This window comes from Cupressus sempervirens, chromosome 3, assembly GCF_028749045.1.
Source record: "Cupressus sempervirens isolate cs-2001-9-10 chromosome 3, ASM2874904v1, whole genome shotgun sequence".
Lineage (NCBI taxonomy): Eukaryota > Viridiplantae > Streptophyta > Pinopsida > Cupressales > Cupressaceae > Cupressus > Cupressus sempervirens.
In genome coordinates, this window is record NC_143120.1 from 323,553,139 (window position 1) to 323,567,276 (window position 14,138).

The 14,138-nt window shown below is 34.2% G+C and overlaps 1 protein-coding gene across 1 annotated transcript; it reads right to left on the reverse strand.

Annotated features, from left to right (window-relative positions):
* Positions 1–9,027: 9,027 nt before the first annotated feature.
* LOC149566300 (transcription factor bHLH93-like) lies at positions 9,028–13,712 on the reverse strand. The gene is made up of 5 exons (XM_089819712.1): positions 13,626–13,712; positions 13,291–13,528; positions 11,976–12,149; positions 10,299–10,466; positions 9,028–9,512 (listed from the first exon to the last, which is right to left on the reverse strand). Exons 2-5 carry the CDS (start codon positions 13,525–13,527, stop codon positions 9,399–9,401), a joined length of 693 nt encoding a protein of 230 aa, XP_089675838.1. The 5' UTR covers position 13,528; positions 13,626–13,712; the 3' UTR covers positions 9,028–9,398.
* Between the last annotated feature and the right edge of the window lie 426 nt (positions 13,713–14,138).

Below are 14,138 nucleotides of genomic sequence, written 5' to 3' on the forward strand. Positions count from 1 at the left end.
GGCAGGGCATATTGATGCCAGGTGGAGTACTATAGGTTATGTATTTATTAATTATGGGGCACCTGTGAGCTAGGTTTTTCATTTATAGAAGGTGAAAGCTTTATCCACTATAGAGGCAACCAAAGAGATGATATGGATTCATTTTTTCATGGAAGAATTGGGACACCCACATAGGGATAGTTATTTGTTCACAAATAGCCAGAATGTCATTCATCTTGCAAATAATTCTTCTCTACATTTAAAGACAAAATACATATAGTTATAGTACCATTTCATTATGTTAGTTTTGGATGATGGAAAGTTAAATATGGAGAAGATATATATAGATGATAATCCAACATATATTTTTACCAAGGTAGTAACAAGGGAGAAGTTGGACTTCTCTTCAGCTTCGATTAGTCTTCTAGACTTAACAAAATAAAAGAACAACAGAGTCCATGGTGGTTTGATATTCCAATGGGAGCTACAGGTTTAGCAGTGCTATGACCAGTCTCTAGGTGGGAGGTTATTGTTGTGAAGTTTGATCAGTATCTAAGTGGGAGATTGTTGTGATGTCGAGGGTGGAGTTGAGGGGCAATGTCCCCATGGGGGTTTTTGAGGGCAATGCCCCTAGAGCCAAAAATGACTCACTATTGTACAAGGCATTTGTTGTTATTTTTCTATTGGACAATTTATTCTAGCCCTCATTTTATAAGCAGCAAAAGTTTGTATAAAATGACTTAGAGTTAGGGATTTTAGAATGTATGATGAGATTGTAGCTTCTTGCAACAATATTGAGCTGTAAGGGATTGTTGATTTTAGTCACTGGATAATAATAATATTAGACTTGTTGTTGGTGGAAATAGCCAAAGGATTGGGTGAACTACGTTAAATCCTTGTGTCTTATGTCCTCTTTTGTGTGATTTATTATTTTTTGATATTAATTATATTTGCATTTAATTATTATTTATGTTCGCAGTTAATCCTAACAAGAAGAGCATGTGTGTTCTTGTTGTTAGACATTGAAGTCAATGAGCCAAAATTTTCTTTCAATTGTTGAATTTTAGTGGTGGATTTTCTTTTTCTTTTTTCTTTATCAGGGTAGTAAGCCCTTCTAAGCAATAAGCTACCTTTTGTGAAAAAACACCTTAATCTATGTTTTTATTCATGTGAGTTACCTTCCCTGTGGTTTTTCCTATCTTGAAAAGTCTACATAAAAATTTGGTGTTCATTGTATGTGATTCATGTGTATTCTTATTGGCATTTACGTTTTATTTGTTTGGGTGGTTAAATAGTTAAATTGTTAGATTTGAATCTTGAAAGTGATAACAATTTGATCTTAAACTAATTCCCCCCTCTTAGTTGTCTATGGCATTCAAGAAAGGCTTTATTAAGTAGTTTGGTAAAAAGAAAAAAAGATTTTTCAAATTTAGACGTACCCCACTTGTCATTTAACATTAAACCCAATAGGACTATGGCTAGATAAAGTGGTCTCTCACAAGGGCTCAATTGGATGTTAAAAATAACTAGCAAAATAGGAAAAATATTAAGAAGTCTAAAGAAAAGGACAATCTAGGAATTTAAAGACCCTTTTAGTCCTAACCCAATAGTATCCCATATATACCAATGAGAATTGATTGTCGCAACAACACACATTGGAATAAAAAGAGACCCATGTTATTGCACATGTAATACCAAATATTCCTCTTGTTAGGTGTCCAATGCAAAGATAAAATTGCATCTTTAACATATGTCATCTTGATTGCTTTGAAGCATAATTTTCACATGACCCATGTTGAAATGGGTAATGAATAAGTGATCCACTACTATATATATATATATATATATATATATATATATATATATATATAGCATCAAAATAATCATTCTAAACATTTGAAAAGATCCAAATCACATGGTCAATGGAGTCAAAACCATGATTGACTACATGTTGAAATAAAAATCTCAACACACACACACACACTTTCGTAGGAAAACTTGATAAAATCTATTATAGCTCAATGCATGAATTTTCCAAGAGAAGCAATGATAGGGTCTAAGAAACTCCAACATGACAATAATAACCTAAGCAATTCAAGCCAAAGTAGATTTCCTTTTAATTTTTTTGTATTGAGTTAATGCATAGAAAAAAAACTACATTAATATTACAAGAGAAGGGTTGTTCATAGATAGAAAATAAAATAATAAATTATCATTGGAACAAAATTATAAAAATCATCATTACAGGACACCCTTGGACATTTTCATCAAGTCTACATAGTTTGACAAAAATACAACTTTGACAAGTATTAGAAATACAAAGGACAATGAAAATACAACAGACATTACAATAACTAGTCACATGGATGAAAGATACTAGTAAACATTAAATTTAACAAGTCTTTGAAATAGCCCTTGAAGTTACTTTGAACACTTGGGGTCATGATTTTGATGGTGAAGAATATGAAGCTTGATATAGTCCACCAAATAACTTGTATTTTCGTTCTCCATGGCACTTCCCAATAATTGGCAACAATTAGAAGCAATTTGGAGCAAGGTGTTAGAGTAAACCTTTAGAATCTATGTTGCCTAGTCAACTAGTTGATTAGAAAACATTGGCGTGCATTTACAATTCCATATATTAAGAAGAACAATTTGTCTCAGAGAATTAGCTACAACATTGTTACAAAGACCAACACCAAGTAAGGATTTTTTCCAACCCAAGTAATTATTAAAAAATAGAAGAAAGTACTTGAAAAGAATGTTCAATTTTATTCTTGCTCAGGGATAGTCCGAGAATATATGTTTGAATTTTTTAGCATGTTGATAGAAGGCACATTTGACAGATTGGAGAATAAATTTCAACTTAACCTTGATCATAAATTATTATTCAAGACTTTCCAGGCCAAATTTTGAGCATTAGCTTCAACTTTAGGTCTCCATATTTGCCCACTCAAATTTCTCCAATTCCTTTCATTAAATTTACATCTCCAATGCTTGTTCAATCTAGGTTTCAAAGGAAAATTAGGAAGCAATTTTTGAATAGACTTTTTAAGGAGAAATTAAGAAAATGCTATTTGTATAACCATATACAATCTCTTGTAGAATCACATTGTAGTGAGGTACATGATTTCATGGCAAGATCCACTACAACCAAGGACTTCACAAAAATCAAAAAATGCTCTACCATATTATTTAGTTTGAATTTTTCTTTAAGCAATTTCAAAGGCACCCACTCAAAATAATAGAAGCCCCAAATATTAAATAAGTGGAGAGTCCCTTTTTTTCTAAAAGCAATAACTACCATGCCTTAGAAAATAAATTGCATGCATTAGATCTTAGCAAAGTTAAATCCATGCAGTAGTGAAGGATCTTTCCAACATAAGAACTTACTAGTGATCTACCATGCATTCCATATGGATTGAAGGGGGAATGGACCTCTAACTCGAAAGAAAGGACAAAACAAAATTTTACAATCCATCCAACATTCTACCATTTTTTATTAGTTGTGGCAAGAATAAGACAATAACGAATGAGCTTTTTCTATGGTCCTTTACTAGACATAATTCTAATGATCCAATGGTATGTAGACCTATCTCTTGATTCTTGGGGTCCAAGAGGCCCATGCATTCTTTATGTTTTGGTTGAATACAATATTTCTAGCTTGCAGTATTATAACTGACTTTACATTCCCAATTTGACCATAGACATTGACAAATGATCCTATTTAGTTGATCATAATTGATCATAACCCTTTGTAGAAGGAATCCAATGAGAATAATAATAATGAGAGGCCAAGAAAATTATATTAACAACTTGAATTTTACTAGAGAGAGAGAGAGAGAGAGAGAGAGAGAGAGATGTTTTGGTTGAATACAATATTTCTAGCTTGTAGTTTTATAACCGACTTTACATTCCCAATTTAACCATAGACATTGACAAATGATCTTATTTAGTTGATCATAACCCTTTGTAGAAGGCATCCAATGAGAATAATAATAATCATGAGAGGCCAAGAAAATTATATTAACAACTTGAATTTTACTATATATATATATATATATATATATATATATATATATATATATATATATATATATATATATATATATATAGATTCCCCCAAGTCCTTAGTCTACTTTTTAGTTTAGCAAGGAACTAATCTCAGATGTTAGATAGTGTAACTAGTGAGACAGATGGTATTTCCAAGTAACAAGTCATTTGTCCATGTTTGATATGGATATAGTCTTTGGCTAGGCACTAGATCTTATTTAATCATTAAATAATCATTTTTATGATGAAAAAGATTTGAGCTTGAAATTGAGCAGTACAAATTTAATACTTCTAATGCATTATTAATGTACTCTTCAAATTTTTGGAGGAATAATATACTATCATCTGCAAAGTAAGACTTAAGCACAACAACATTGTCAAGAATAGAGATTGCTTTAGTCCATTTTAATCTATCGTATTTTTCAAGAAGATAACTTGTTGCATCTGCAACAAGAACATATAAGGAAGGTCTTAAAGAGCACCCTTGTATAATTGAGTATCGCGATGGAAATGATCTTGATAATGAATAATTAATAACCAACTAGGCATTGCCATCATTAAAAAGAATCTTAACATGTGGGTTAAAACCCTAATGATCGAAGCATCTTAATAATCAAGGTCCAATGTATTCTATTGTATGCTTTATAAAAATCAAGCTTGATGAGAAAAGCATTTTGGCCTATTTGTCGAGCGCATTCACTTATTTCCCAAGCTAGAATTAGATTATCAAAGATAAATGTGCCACCAAGGAACCATGTTTGTTCTAGTCTAGCAATCCCCATTGCGGTATTTTATTCTTGTAGAAAGAGCTTTAGCGATATTCTTATAAGAAATGTTCATAAGGGTAATAGGTCACCATCCATATTAAAGTATCCATTTTTTTCAATTTAGAAGAACTTAAATCAGGCATTCATTAATGTAGGCCCTAAGAATCCTTGTTCAATAGACTCTAAATAGAATAAGTAAAAGTCATCCTCAATATGTGGCCACATAGTTTGATAAAAAACTATTAGAAGACCATCAATATTGGAACTTTCATTAAATGCCATAGAGTAAACAACATGCTCAAGATCTTCCTTAGAAAGAATATGATCTAGATACCTGTTATACTCTAGATTAACCTTCATAGGAATATGGCCTTTCAAGATGTCTTCAAATATAGATTGCACATTTAGCCAATGGTCATCTTATCTAAATAGATTCATATAGAACAACATAAATATAACATTTATCTCTTCTAGGTTTGTGAGAAGATGACCATTTTCATCATGAACTGCACCTCTATGTTCTTTCTTGTGTTTATAGTTTAAGAATCTAAAGAAATATTTTGAATCTTTGTTTTCATCCTTTATCTAATGAAGCATCACTCTAATTTTAGCTTATTGGCCCTTATATTTATCAAATTTCTGAAGTTGTGCCTCAATAGAAGTGATGGAAATTTGGAAGCTAGTATTGCTTGTGCTAGAAATAAGAGATTTTCTAGTGCGTTCCAATTTTCCTTAAATATGTTTAATCTTTTGTTGTCTTTTCCAAACATTTCTTTTATCAAAGGCACATAAAAACTCAACACATTGAGAGGTGGCATTATACCACCATTCCCTATATGATTCTCCATCCTTGGGTTTGGGAGTAGAGTTCCAAATACCAATCAATGAATCAACACAAGATAGATCTTTTAAGTGAGAAGTGTTCAACTTTTAAGATAATTGTTTCTCCTTGCAATAAGAATTAGACCCAAAATAAAGAAGAGAATGAGATTTTATGATTAGAGAGGGTAGAAGATAATCAACTTTAACCCAAATGCCAGGGGAGTCTTTGACCAATTGAAGATTGGGGGACATAAAACCTATCAATTCTATTGAATTTTCTATCATCTCCAAATCTACAGTTAGACCAAATATAATCATTTTGATTAAAAGATAAAATATTATTATGAATAGGATTTGAAACCATAATAGGGTTTTGACAATTCAACCATTTATCAAATTCTTCACAACTTAGGTTACCATAGCTACTTTAATTGTGATCTATGAAACATTCTACCTTATTAAAATCAATCCAACTACCTAGTCTACATTAGGTAGATTATTTGTCATCCAATTCCATAAAAAAAACTTATATCTTTAGCATTGTTTGGGGCATAAACATGGGAAGATCTGATTGGTTATCCACTGATAATAGTGACGATCCAAAAACATTTATGTAAAGGGCCCTCCCCTTTATCAATGACATGTTTATTAATCTACAAAGACAAAACTATTATGGCACACCCTCGACCTTTTCTACGGGATGAATGGAAAAAAGAGGCATCTCTCCATGCATCACAAAGAGAAAAATTCAAGAGAACTATTAGTTGTAACTTCTTGGAGAAAGACAACATCAGGATTTCATTTTTTAATAGTCTTTGATCCCATACTTTTGATTACAGGGGGAGGTGTGAGCATCCCTCTACCATTCCATGATAAAGTTTTACAAGTCATAGTTAGGAAGAAATATTTTCTTCTTGAGGCACCACATCAAAGTAATTAGCGAGTACAATGACAAGACTGGCAAACTTGTTTTCATTAAACATTGTTGATGATGATCCAAATTTATGCCTCGCAAAGGGTGGAGGGAGCAAAGAGTCATGGTCAACATGCATGGAAGATGGATGATATTCAAGCAAGGGAAGATTATGAGAGTCTATCTATTTATTTTCAATGGGTGCAAAATTAGAAGGTTTTGTCCTTTTTGTTGGAACTTCCAACCATCTGACATAATTGAATATTTATATGAAGCGGTTGCTAATGAAGGATTGTTGTTGATGTTAAGTTCCCTTATAGTATTTATGTTATGGTCTTCTAAGCAAGTTTTAAAGGATTTTTGTAAGTTTGAAAGTTCTTTATGAACACTTGAGGGTTCAATTAGGACTGCAAGATAATTAAGAGCTATTTAAGGTTAAAACAGGTGGTTGAACTAATTTGGTTCTTTGATTGGACGCTCTCTAATAATATGGATTAAGAATTGGGAGCTCGACGCACATTGGGTGAGGGTTTTAGTGGGCCCTTTGAGACAAAACTCAAAGGTCAATGTCTAAAGATAGGAAACCTGGCCACAAATGATCCAAGTACCATACTACAACACAACCTGAGCATGATCAATAAATTTGAATTTACAAGATACATAACCTTTACCTAACCTCCTTAGCGCTTATATTTCCCATCCCTTACTTTCCCAATTATGTTTAGCCCATTTGTAAGCATTGGTCTCAGATGTAATACATTATAGAATAACAAAAAAAATAGAATAGTGCTGACAAACTTTTATATAAGAAAGCACTTCATCAAGGAGCATAAATTCTAATGTTTTACCGACATCTTCATTGTTTGTCACTTCTTATGTTTGTAGCAACAGGAGAGGGAACAACCCATCTTACTTCATGATTTTAGTTCTCCACAATCCTCTCCACGCCAAGGGCTTCTAACCCTTGTTAGCTCCCAATCAAGTTTTCAATCAAAACACTTTCTTCAATTTGGCCCAAATTATTTTCAACATCATGTGTATGACCTCCCTAATTACCATCGTGGGCGACTCCCAAATTATCAACATGGGTAAGACAAGAAATTTGTGCAAGTAGTGAAAAATGACAAATTCAATAGCTAGGGTTTACTATAACGTGGCACTCAGTCCAAGTTTTCTCCAAACTTTTCAAGTTATATAATCAAAATGCTTTATCATTGAACCCAACAAAAGCTTGCATCTACTAACACCTTTGTCAAGATTCTAGAGACTATTAAGTTGGAACCTCTAAACAATTGTGAAACTTGTCTTCTAGGATACTTCTCCCATCAAAATAGTTTATCAAAATGCAATGTTCAATTTAAAGCTATTGTCACATTTAGAAAACTACATCTATTTAAAGTTCAACAAGCTTACCACATCTATTCAAAAAAAAATTTTAAAGATGGTTCTTTTGTGTTGTCTAAAGAGAGTTGAGTTCGTCACTTCTCTCAAAAGATGGATCTGTCCAAGAAGTCGCTACCAATCCAATCAAGGTTCTCATAGAACTCTATAAGAACATGTCACAAACCTAGAGTTGATATACCAACAATCTCCCCCTCAACATTACCGAGGAGATTCAAACCTCCAAACAGAGTTTAATAACACTTGAAAGGGCTTGAGCTCACTAAGAAGATACATAGGATACTTATCAACAAAGTTGTCACCACCAAACTATTAACACTAATATGAACTACTATACTAAAATAATTCAAAGCTATAAAAATAAAACCAAAATAAACCTCCCCTAACTGAAAAAAAAAAATTACCTTCCCTATTTAGAACAAAACCACATAAACATGTTGAAAAACACTAAAAAAAAAAAAAAAAAAACCTCTTATATAGAAGGATATCCTTCACTATCTCATAGAAAAACAAAATTCTCAAAGTAAATAGAAGATTATCCTTCACTATCTCAAAGAAAAACAAAATTCTCATAGTAAATAGAAACTTATATAGGATTACTTTTATAGATTAAAGAATGGAAAAGAATAGCCTTCACAAGTCAAAGGTGCAAAAGAACAAGTTAAGGAATAGATTTTACTTATTTTACTTATCGAGTTAAAAAAGAGTTCGTTTGATGTGGTCCATAGATTTCCCTTTATTGGGGACACCACAATAATACCATTTTAAGTCGTGGGCATTTGTTACTAGCATAAATTCTCACCTTGAATAAGGTGTCACGTTCTGCATATGGACCTTGAAAAACTATATGACCTGAACATCATCTCGTTTATTTGCAAGTTCATTTTTCAATGTTATTGAAGTTGATGATTTCTCTTTTGACTATTTTCCCCAGTCAGGGCTTCACCTGACAACTCATCTGCTTTTAGCAAGTCACTCTTTCCTTCCTTTATTCACTATTATTAAGAGTCATGAAGGCTCATTTAAGAGGAACATAAAAAAGGTGAAATTAACTGCCTGAGAGCTGTCAGAGAAGAATTTAACACGTTATAATTCCTTGAAAGTAACATATATTATTCTTCTTCTAATGGGTAGTCGTAATAAATGCACAGGAGTAGAACTGTTTACCTACGACTGACTCACAGGTCTACACATGTGCACAACAACAATTTCACAGAGCAGATGTAAGCTCTCTTCTAATACACAACAAAAAAGAAAGGGTATAGCTATGCCTATTCTCATACAATTGCATTACATCTTTCTTTCTTCCTGTATAGGATAATAAATAGCATGTACAGAAACTTATCTGAAGAATAGTTCCAAAAAAACCATTTTCATTCTTTATATGGTAGTTTGACCTGATCGTTCTCAGGTCTAGATCTTTGGCTCAGCCCCCGGGATTCGAACCTGGGCTTGCAGGACCCCTAATCCATGACTTCGCTACCTCCAGTTGACGCCTTTCCTGGGTTTATCCTATCTAAGACTTGCAAGAGAGCTCCTTTAACCGTTTGGGGATCTGCAATCTTGCCTTGTTTATCCTGCAAAATCAAAAAATTCCAATAATTTCAACATTCCATGGTAAAAGATTGAATGAAGAAACTCCCTTAATGTAAACAGGTTTCCGCAATCTATAAACATTATGGATAAAGTTTCTGGATTAAATTGCGTAACAGTTTTTAACATCAAAAGTTTGGATCACACTACATGATCTATTATTGAACATTCTTGCACTTTCTTGTATTCTGATGATGGATGACAGAGTGTTCTGAATTGTTGATGTTAAGAAAATGCTACACAATCTAATCCAAGAACTTTACTAGTAAAGAAGTTCACAGCAAAGCAATGGGAAGAGACCTGCCAAACATAGAATGTTGTGTTACACGATACCAATGAAGTAAATGCCTTTGCAAAAGATACAGGTGCATTGTTTGATAAAAGGTAAGAAATCTCGCATATGATAAGTAATTTGATAAAGAAGAAATGAAAGTGATTAAAAACATTTGGTAAGATTGAACATAAAAATTCAAACTGAAAATGAAGAGAGACCACACATGTGGAGTACAAGTTCATGACAAATTGTAAGTATTAAACATCTGGTTGTAAGAACTAAACAAATGCGGCAAGAGCCTAATTTGTGAGCTTCTTATGTGGGAGGTCTTGGGTTCGAGTCTATTCGAAACTAATATACAATAGTAATTATTCTAGGTTTCAGGCCATTACCTATCAAAATAGAGCTAAACAAAGAAACACACCCAAAGTTATAAAAAAAAAATTAAGGCCACGCTTCTGCTCTGTGAAAAACCTGCAAAATTTAGTTCAACTACCTTTCCACTCAAAGCTTCGAACAAGAAATAGTCCTTGCATGACACCCTGGCCTGCAGTACATTGAGGCCCAGTGCTTCTACAGCTTCCAGTATAGCTATTAGCAGCCCTGGCATTTTTTTACAGGAGACGTGGATCTCAAGCCCACATTCCTTTCCCACCACAGTGACCTGGTAAACATGGTGTAAAAATTGATCAGCATCTTCTAATTAATAGTACATGGAACAAAAAGCTCTACAATACAACCATAACTTATGAGCCTTTCAGCCAGAAGATCTTGGGAGATCTTAGCTTAGTCTCTACTCGAAACTAACAGAAAATAATAATCAATTTCAATAAATGATAATACAAATTAAACTAAGCAAAACAGTACATAGCACAAACTTTTAAAAATAAAAAGGCACTTTGATCTTGGTTTTTATTATCCACTCAAAACGGACAACGCTCTGCTTTTGGTTTCTTAATCTAACAACCTTTGTAAAATTGTAACAAATGCTAATTTACGCACACAACAACACTATCACTATCAACAAATGTGTGTTAGATTTTAAACTTGTTTTGTAGTGGACGGAATTTCAATTTCCAACATGCCTGCAACTCTAGACATAAATGATTCAATACGTATTTGGTCTGTAAATGAAGAAGCTTCTTCAAATCTCAGTAGCATTTGCCCCCTCAATTTAGGAAAGCTTTTGTACTAGTAATGTTCCATTCAACATATTAACTTTATTAAACTCCAGATTATTTTACAAGCAACGAGAGACTTACATGTACAACATTATATCTTCTACTTGCTCCTAATTTCTTATTGAACAACACAGATAAGAGTACTATATGAGCAGTTACATCATCATACATTCAAAGCATGCCAATCATTCGTTCTACAACCAGTCATGGACTCGAGCTCCTCTTCCTATTCTCTATGTTTATAAGTGAGTACCAAAAATACTAATGGACTAATAGAATTTTTATTTCTACAAAGGCTTAAACTGTCTCACAAGTATCCAAACAAGATCAGACAAACAGATATTTCATAGTTCGCAAAGAGATGGCAATATTACCCAAAGACTAACTGATTTTCAACCTACCCCTCTCACGCAAAGAAACAGAACTTCTGAGGTCATTTCCACAGGCTTCCATTTTTCTAAACATATATGTGGAATCTCTCCGGAGATCCATACTGGTGAATAACATATTTTAAGATGAAACCAACTGAAAAACAAATCTGATACCTTCTCTTACAAAAGAAGATTCGGAATTTCTATAAAATTAACCAAAGTTGAAATACTGTGTATCTGGCACCGCTTCACAAGACATCCCTCTAATATAACCAGTTTCTAAATACCATGTTTACCAATCTTTTTTGACAATCTAGTCGTCCATTAATATCTCATAGTCTGCAACCTCGAATCACGCTTAAAATTGCTGATTCCAATGTCCACCCAATCATTATAGCTCAGAAAAATAAGCATACGAGCAACATTACCATGAATATGAAACAGACCATTAGGGTCGACAACTGTAGACAATAATATAAACCTTCACCATTGAAACATACAAAAACTACACTTGAATAGCCAACAAGAATCATCATGACACTAAAACACCAAGCCCAAAAAGCTACTTTTTTCCTGATGCAAATGAGGAGACATAAAAAGGAAAGAATAGTTTTCGCTTACAGTAGGAAGAATAGGCACTGAACTTGCTCTCCCTATTCCATGGGGTTGGGACCCCAGCAACTCCCTCTGGCGGGCATCAACCTCTGCCACAAGATCTCTATTTAATTCATGGACCCTCTGCTTCAATTCCTCAATATACTTGAATGCATCCGAGATTATGCAGCTTTTCCTGGTCTGCAAACAACGAACAAAAAAGGCCCATATGAGCAAAAATAAAACAAGGCGATATAAATTACCAGTGCGAAACTAAAAAGAAGTCCCACAAGCATTTGCTGCTATTTCATTTTATTTGTATATAAGACTGCAAAAGTAACTTTCAATTAGATACAGGATACAAAGAAGGTGAATAAAAGGCAGAAACCAATAACAATAAGACTAAATCTGGTACCTAAGTCCAAAGAACAGCTTAATCCCCTAGAATTGAAGCTCACAGATAAGTTTACAATGAAAAAGTGCTGCCTGCTGAAAAGCTTCACTAATCTTACATTTGTATTATCCTACTCAACATTACCGTTGCTCTCAAAATAAGATGCAATAGGCGATAGGACATCCAAATATGGAGTGATCCTGTCAATCAAGGTCCACAAATCATTCCAATCACTCATCACAAACTAGGTAAATAAGAGCAAATACCAACTTATAAACGAGAGACACAGGTATGAGAGAAAAAATGTTTCGGTAACAAAGAAATGTGTCCGAGTAACCCAAAAAACTGGTTGGGGTATAATGATTTGAATGGTATATATATTTGATATAAATGGTCTTGCAACTTGTCGAAAATGGGTTTCAAAAGAGATTCAGTAAGTTCCGAAAAAAGTGAACAGTCACACCTACATGTATTATTGTTTTTTTTAAATTTAGAGTAGCAAGTTATAATAATATCCAGAGGTATCCAGAGGTATTAGGGAGTCAATTCTGTAAGAAATGAGAAATCAGCATCGACGAACCCAATGCAGATGGCAGGTCAGTCACAAACAATTAGTTCGTCTGTTCCATTTTATAGATCTTAAAGAAGGGGCAAATAGAATATCCATCGAAGAGAGGAAGGCCAGGGTTCAAAGGCACTAATTGGTTTGCATTCTTATAAATACCACTTTGGCTACATAGGGCATTGCACTCACACACAATTTAAAAGAGGTAAATTTCACAGGGCTCAACACCCATTACCTCCTCTATTCCTACTCAACCTACTGGAGGCATTCACATTAGCAATCTCTAACAGGTGGCAACCTAAAATTTCCAACAATCTCAGGCCGGCAATTTTCTATAGATCCTACAAACCAAACTAATCCAAACTTAATTTAACAATCTATACCGCATTAGAATGTGTAATGGACCGCAACACGGAGAGATTCTCATCCAGCATCCTCTTCCTCCTCTTCCTCACCATGTTACTAATGCTTTGGGCCATGAGCCCATATGTCCTTTTAGAGGACCAAGAACTCACAACTCCTCCATCTTGCCCATCATCAGACAAACAAGAAGAAGCTGAAGAAGATGAAGAAGAAGAAATGATACTGTCAGAGGATGAATCTTTCTGATCCGGCGCCATTCTGCACAACAAAAACCCATGTCAATCACAAGAACAAACCATGAAAACTCGGACCCAGATCAAGGAAAAACCAGTTATGAATGCACTTAAAGCCATACTCGCTCCTAACGAAGAACACAAGGCTGTTAACAAACTATAGGACTGCCAAACCCGTGGGCAACGTGTAACGACCCGCCCTGAAACTCACGAAATATTGGAGGGGCAAGTGATATATATGAATTTTTGGGCGAAGAAAAACTTGAGGTAGGTCATTCCGGTAAAACTGAGACAGTTTGTTCTTTTTTAATCCTCGGCGGCAGAAAACATTGAATGGGTATTGCGTGGTTAAAGTGGTGCAGTTGCAATTATAGCAAGGAGGAGCAGGATGGGTCTTCAGATTGGACGGGTCAAAATTAGGTCTCGCACGGGCCACTCGGGCCCCCACCCCTCCCAAATGCTCTCTGATTCACCATCCAATTCATCAGAGTCCCATTTATTCTTCACTTTCTCCCACTCTTTTCTCAAATCTATGCACATTTCTTTCTTTGAGAAGCTCTCACATTTTCACTCCTCTATGAATTTACAAGTCTGCCAAAAAAGTGGGCATGTTTCCCTCGTTGGAAGAAGCTCAT

Excerpts from the sequence above, each read along its gene's own strand:
- LOC149566300 (XM_089819712.1), bottom strand. The coding sequence starts at position 13,527 with ATGGCGCCGGATCAGAAAGATTCATCCTCTGACAGTATCATTTCTTCT. Across the intron at positions 10,467-11,975 it reads CAGTGCCTATTCTTCCTACT|GTCACTGTGGTGGGAAAGGA; the intron begins GTAAGCGAAAAC and ends CATGTTTACCAG. Across the intron at positions 9,513-10,298 it reads TCGAAGCTTTGAGTGGAAAG|GATAAACAAGGCAAGATTGC; the intron begins GTAGTTGAACTA and ends TTGATTTTGCAG.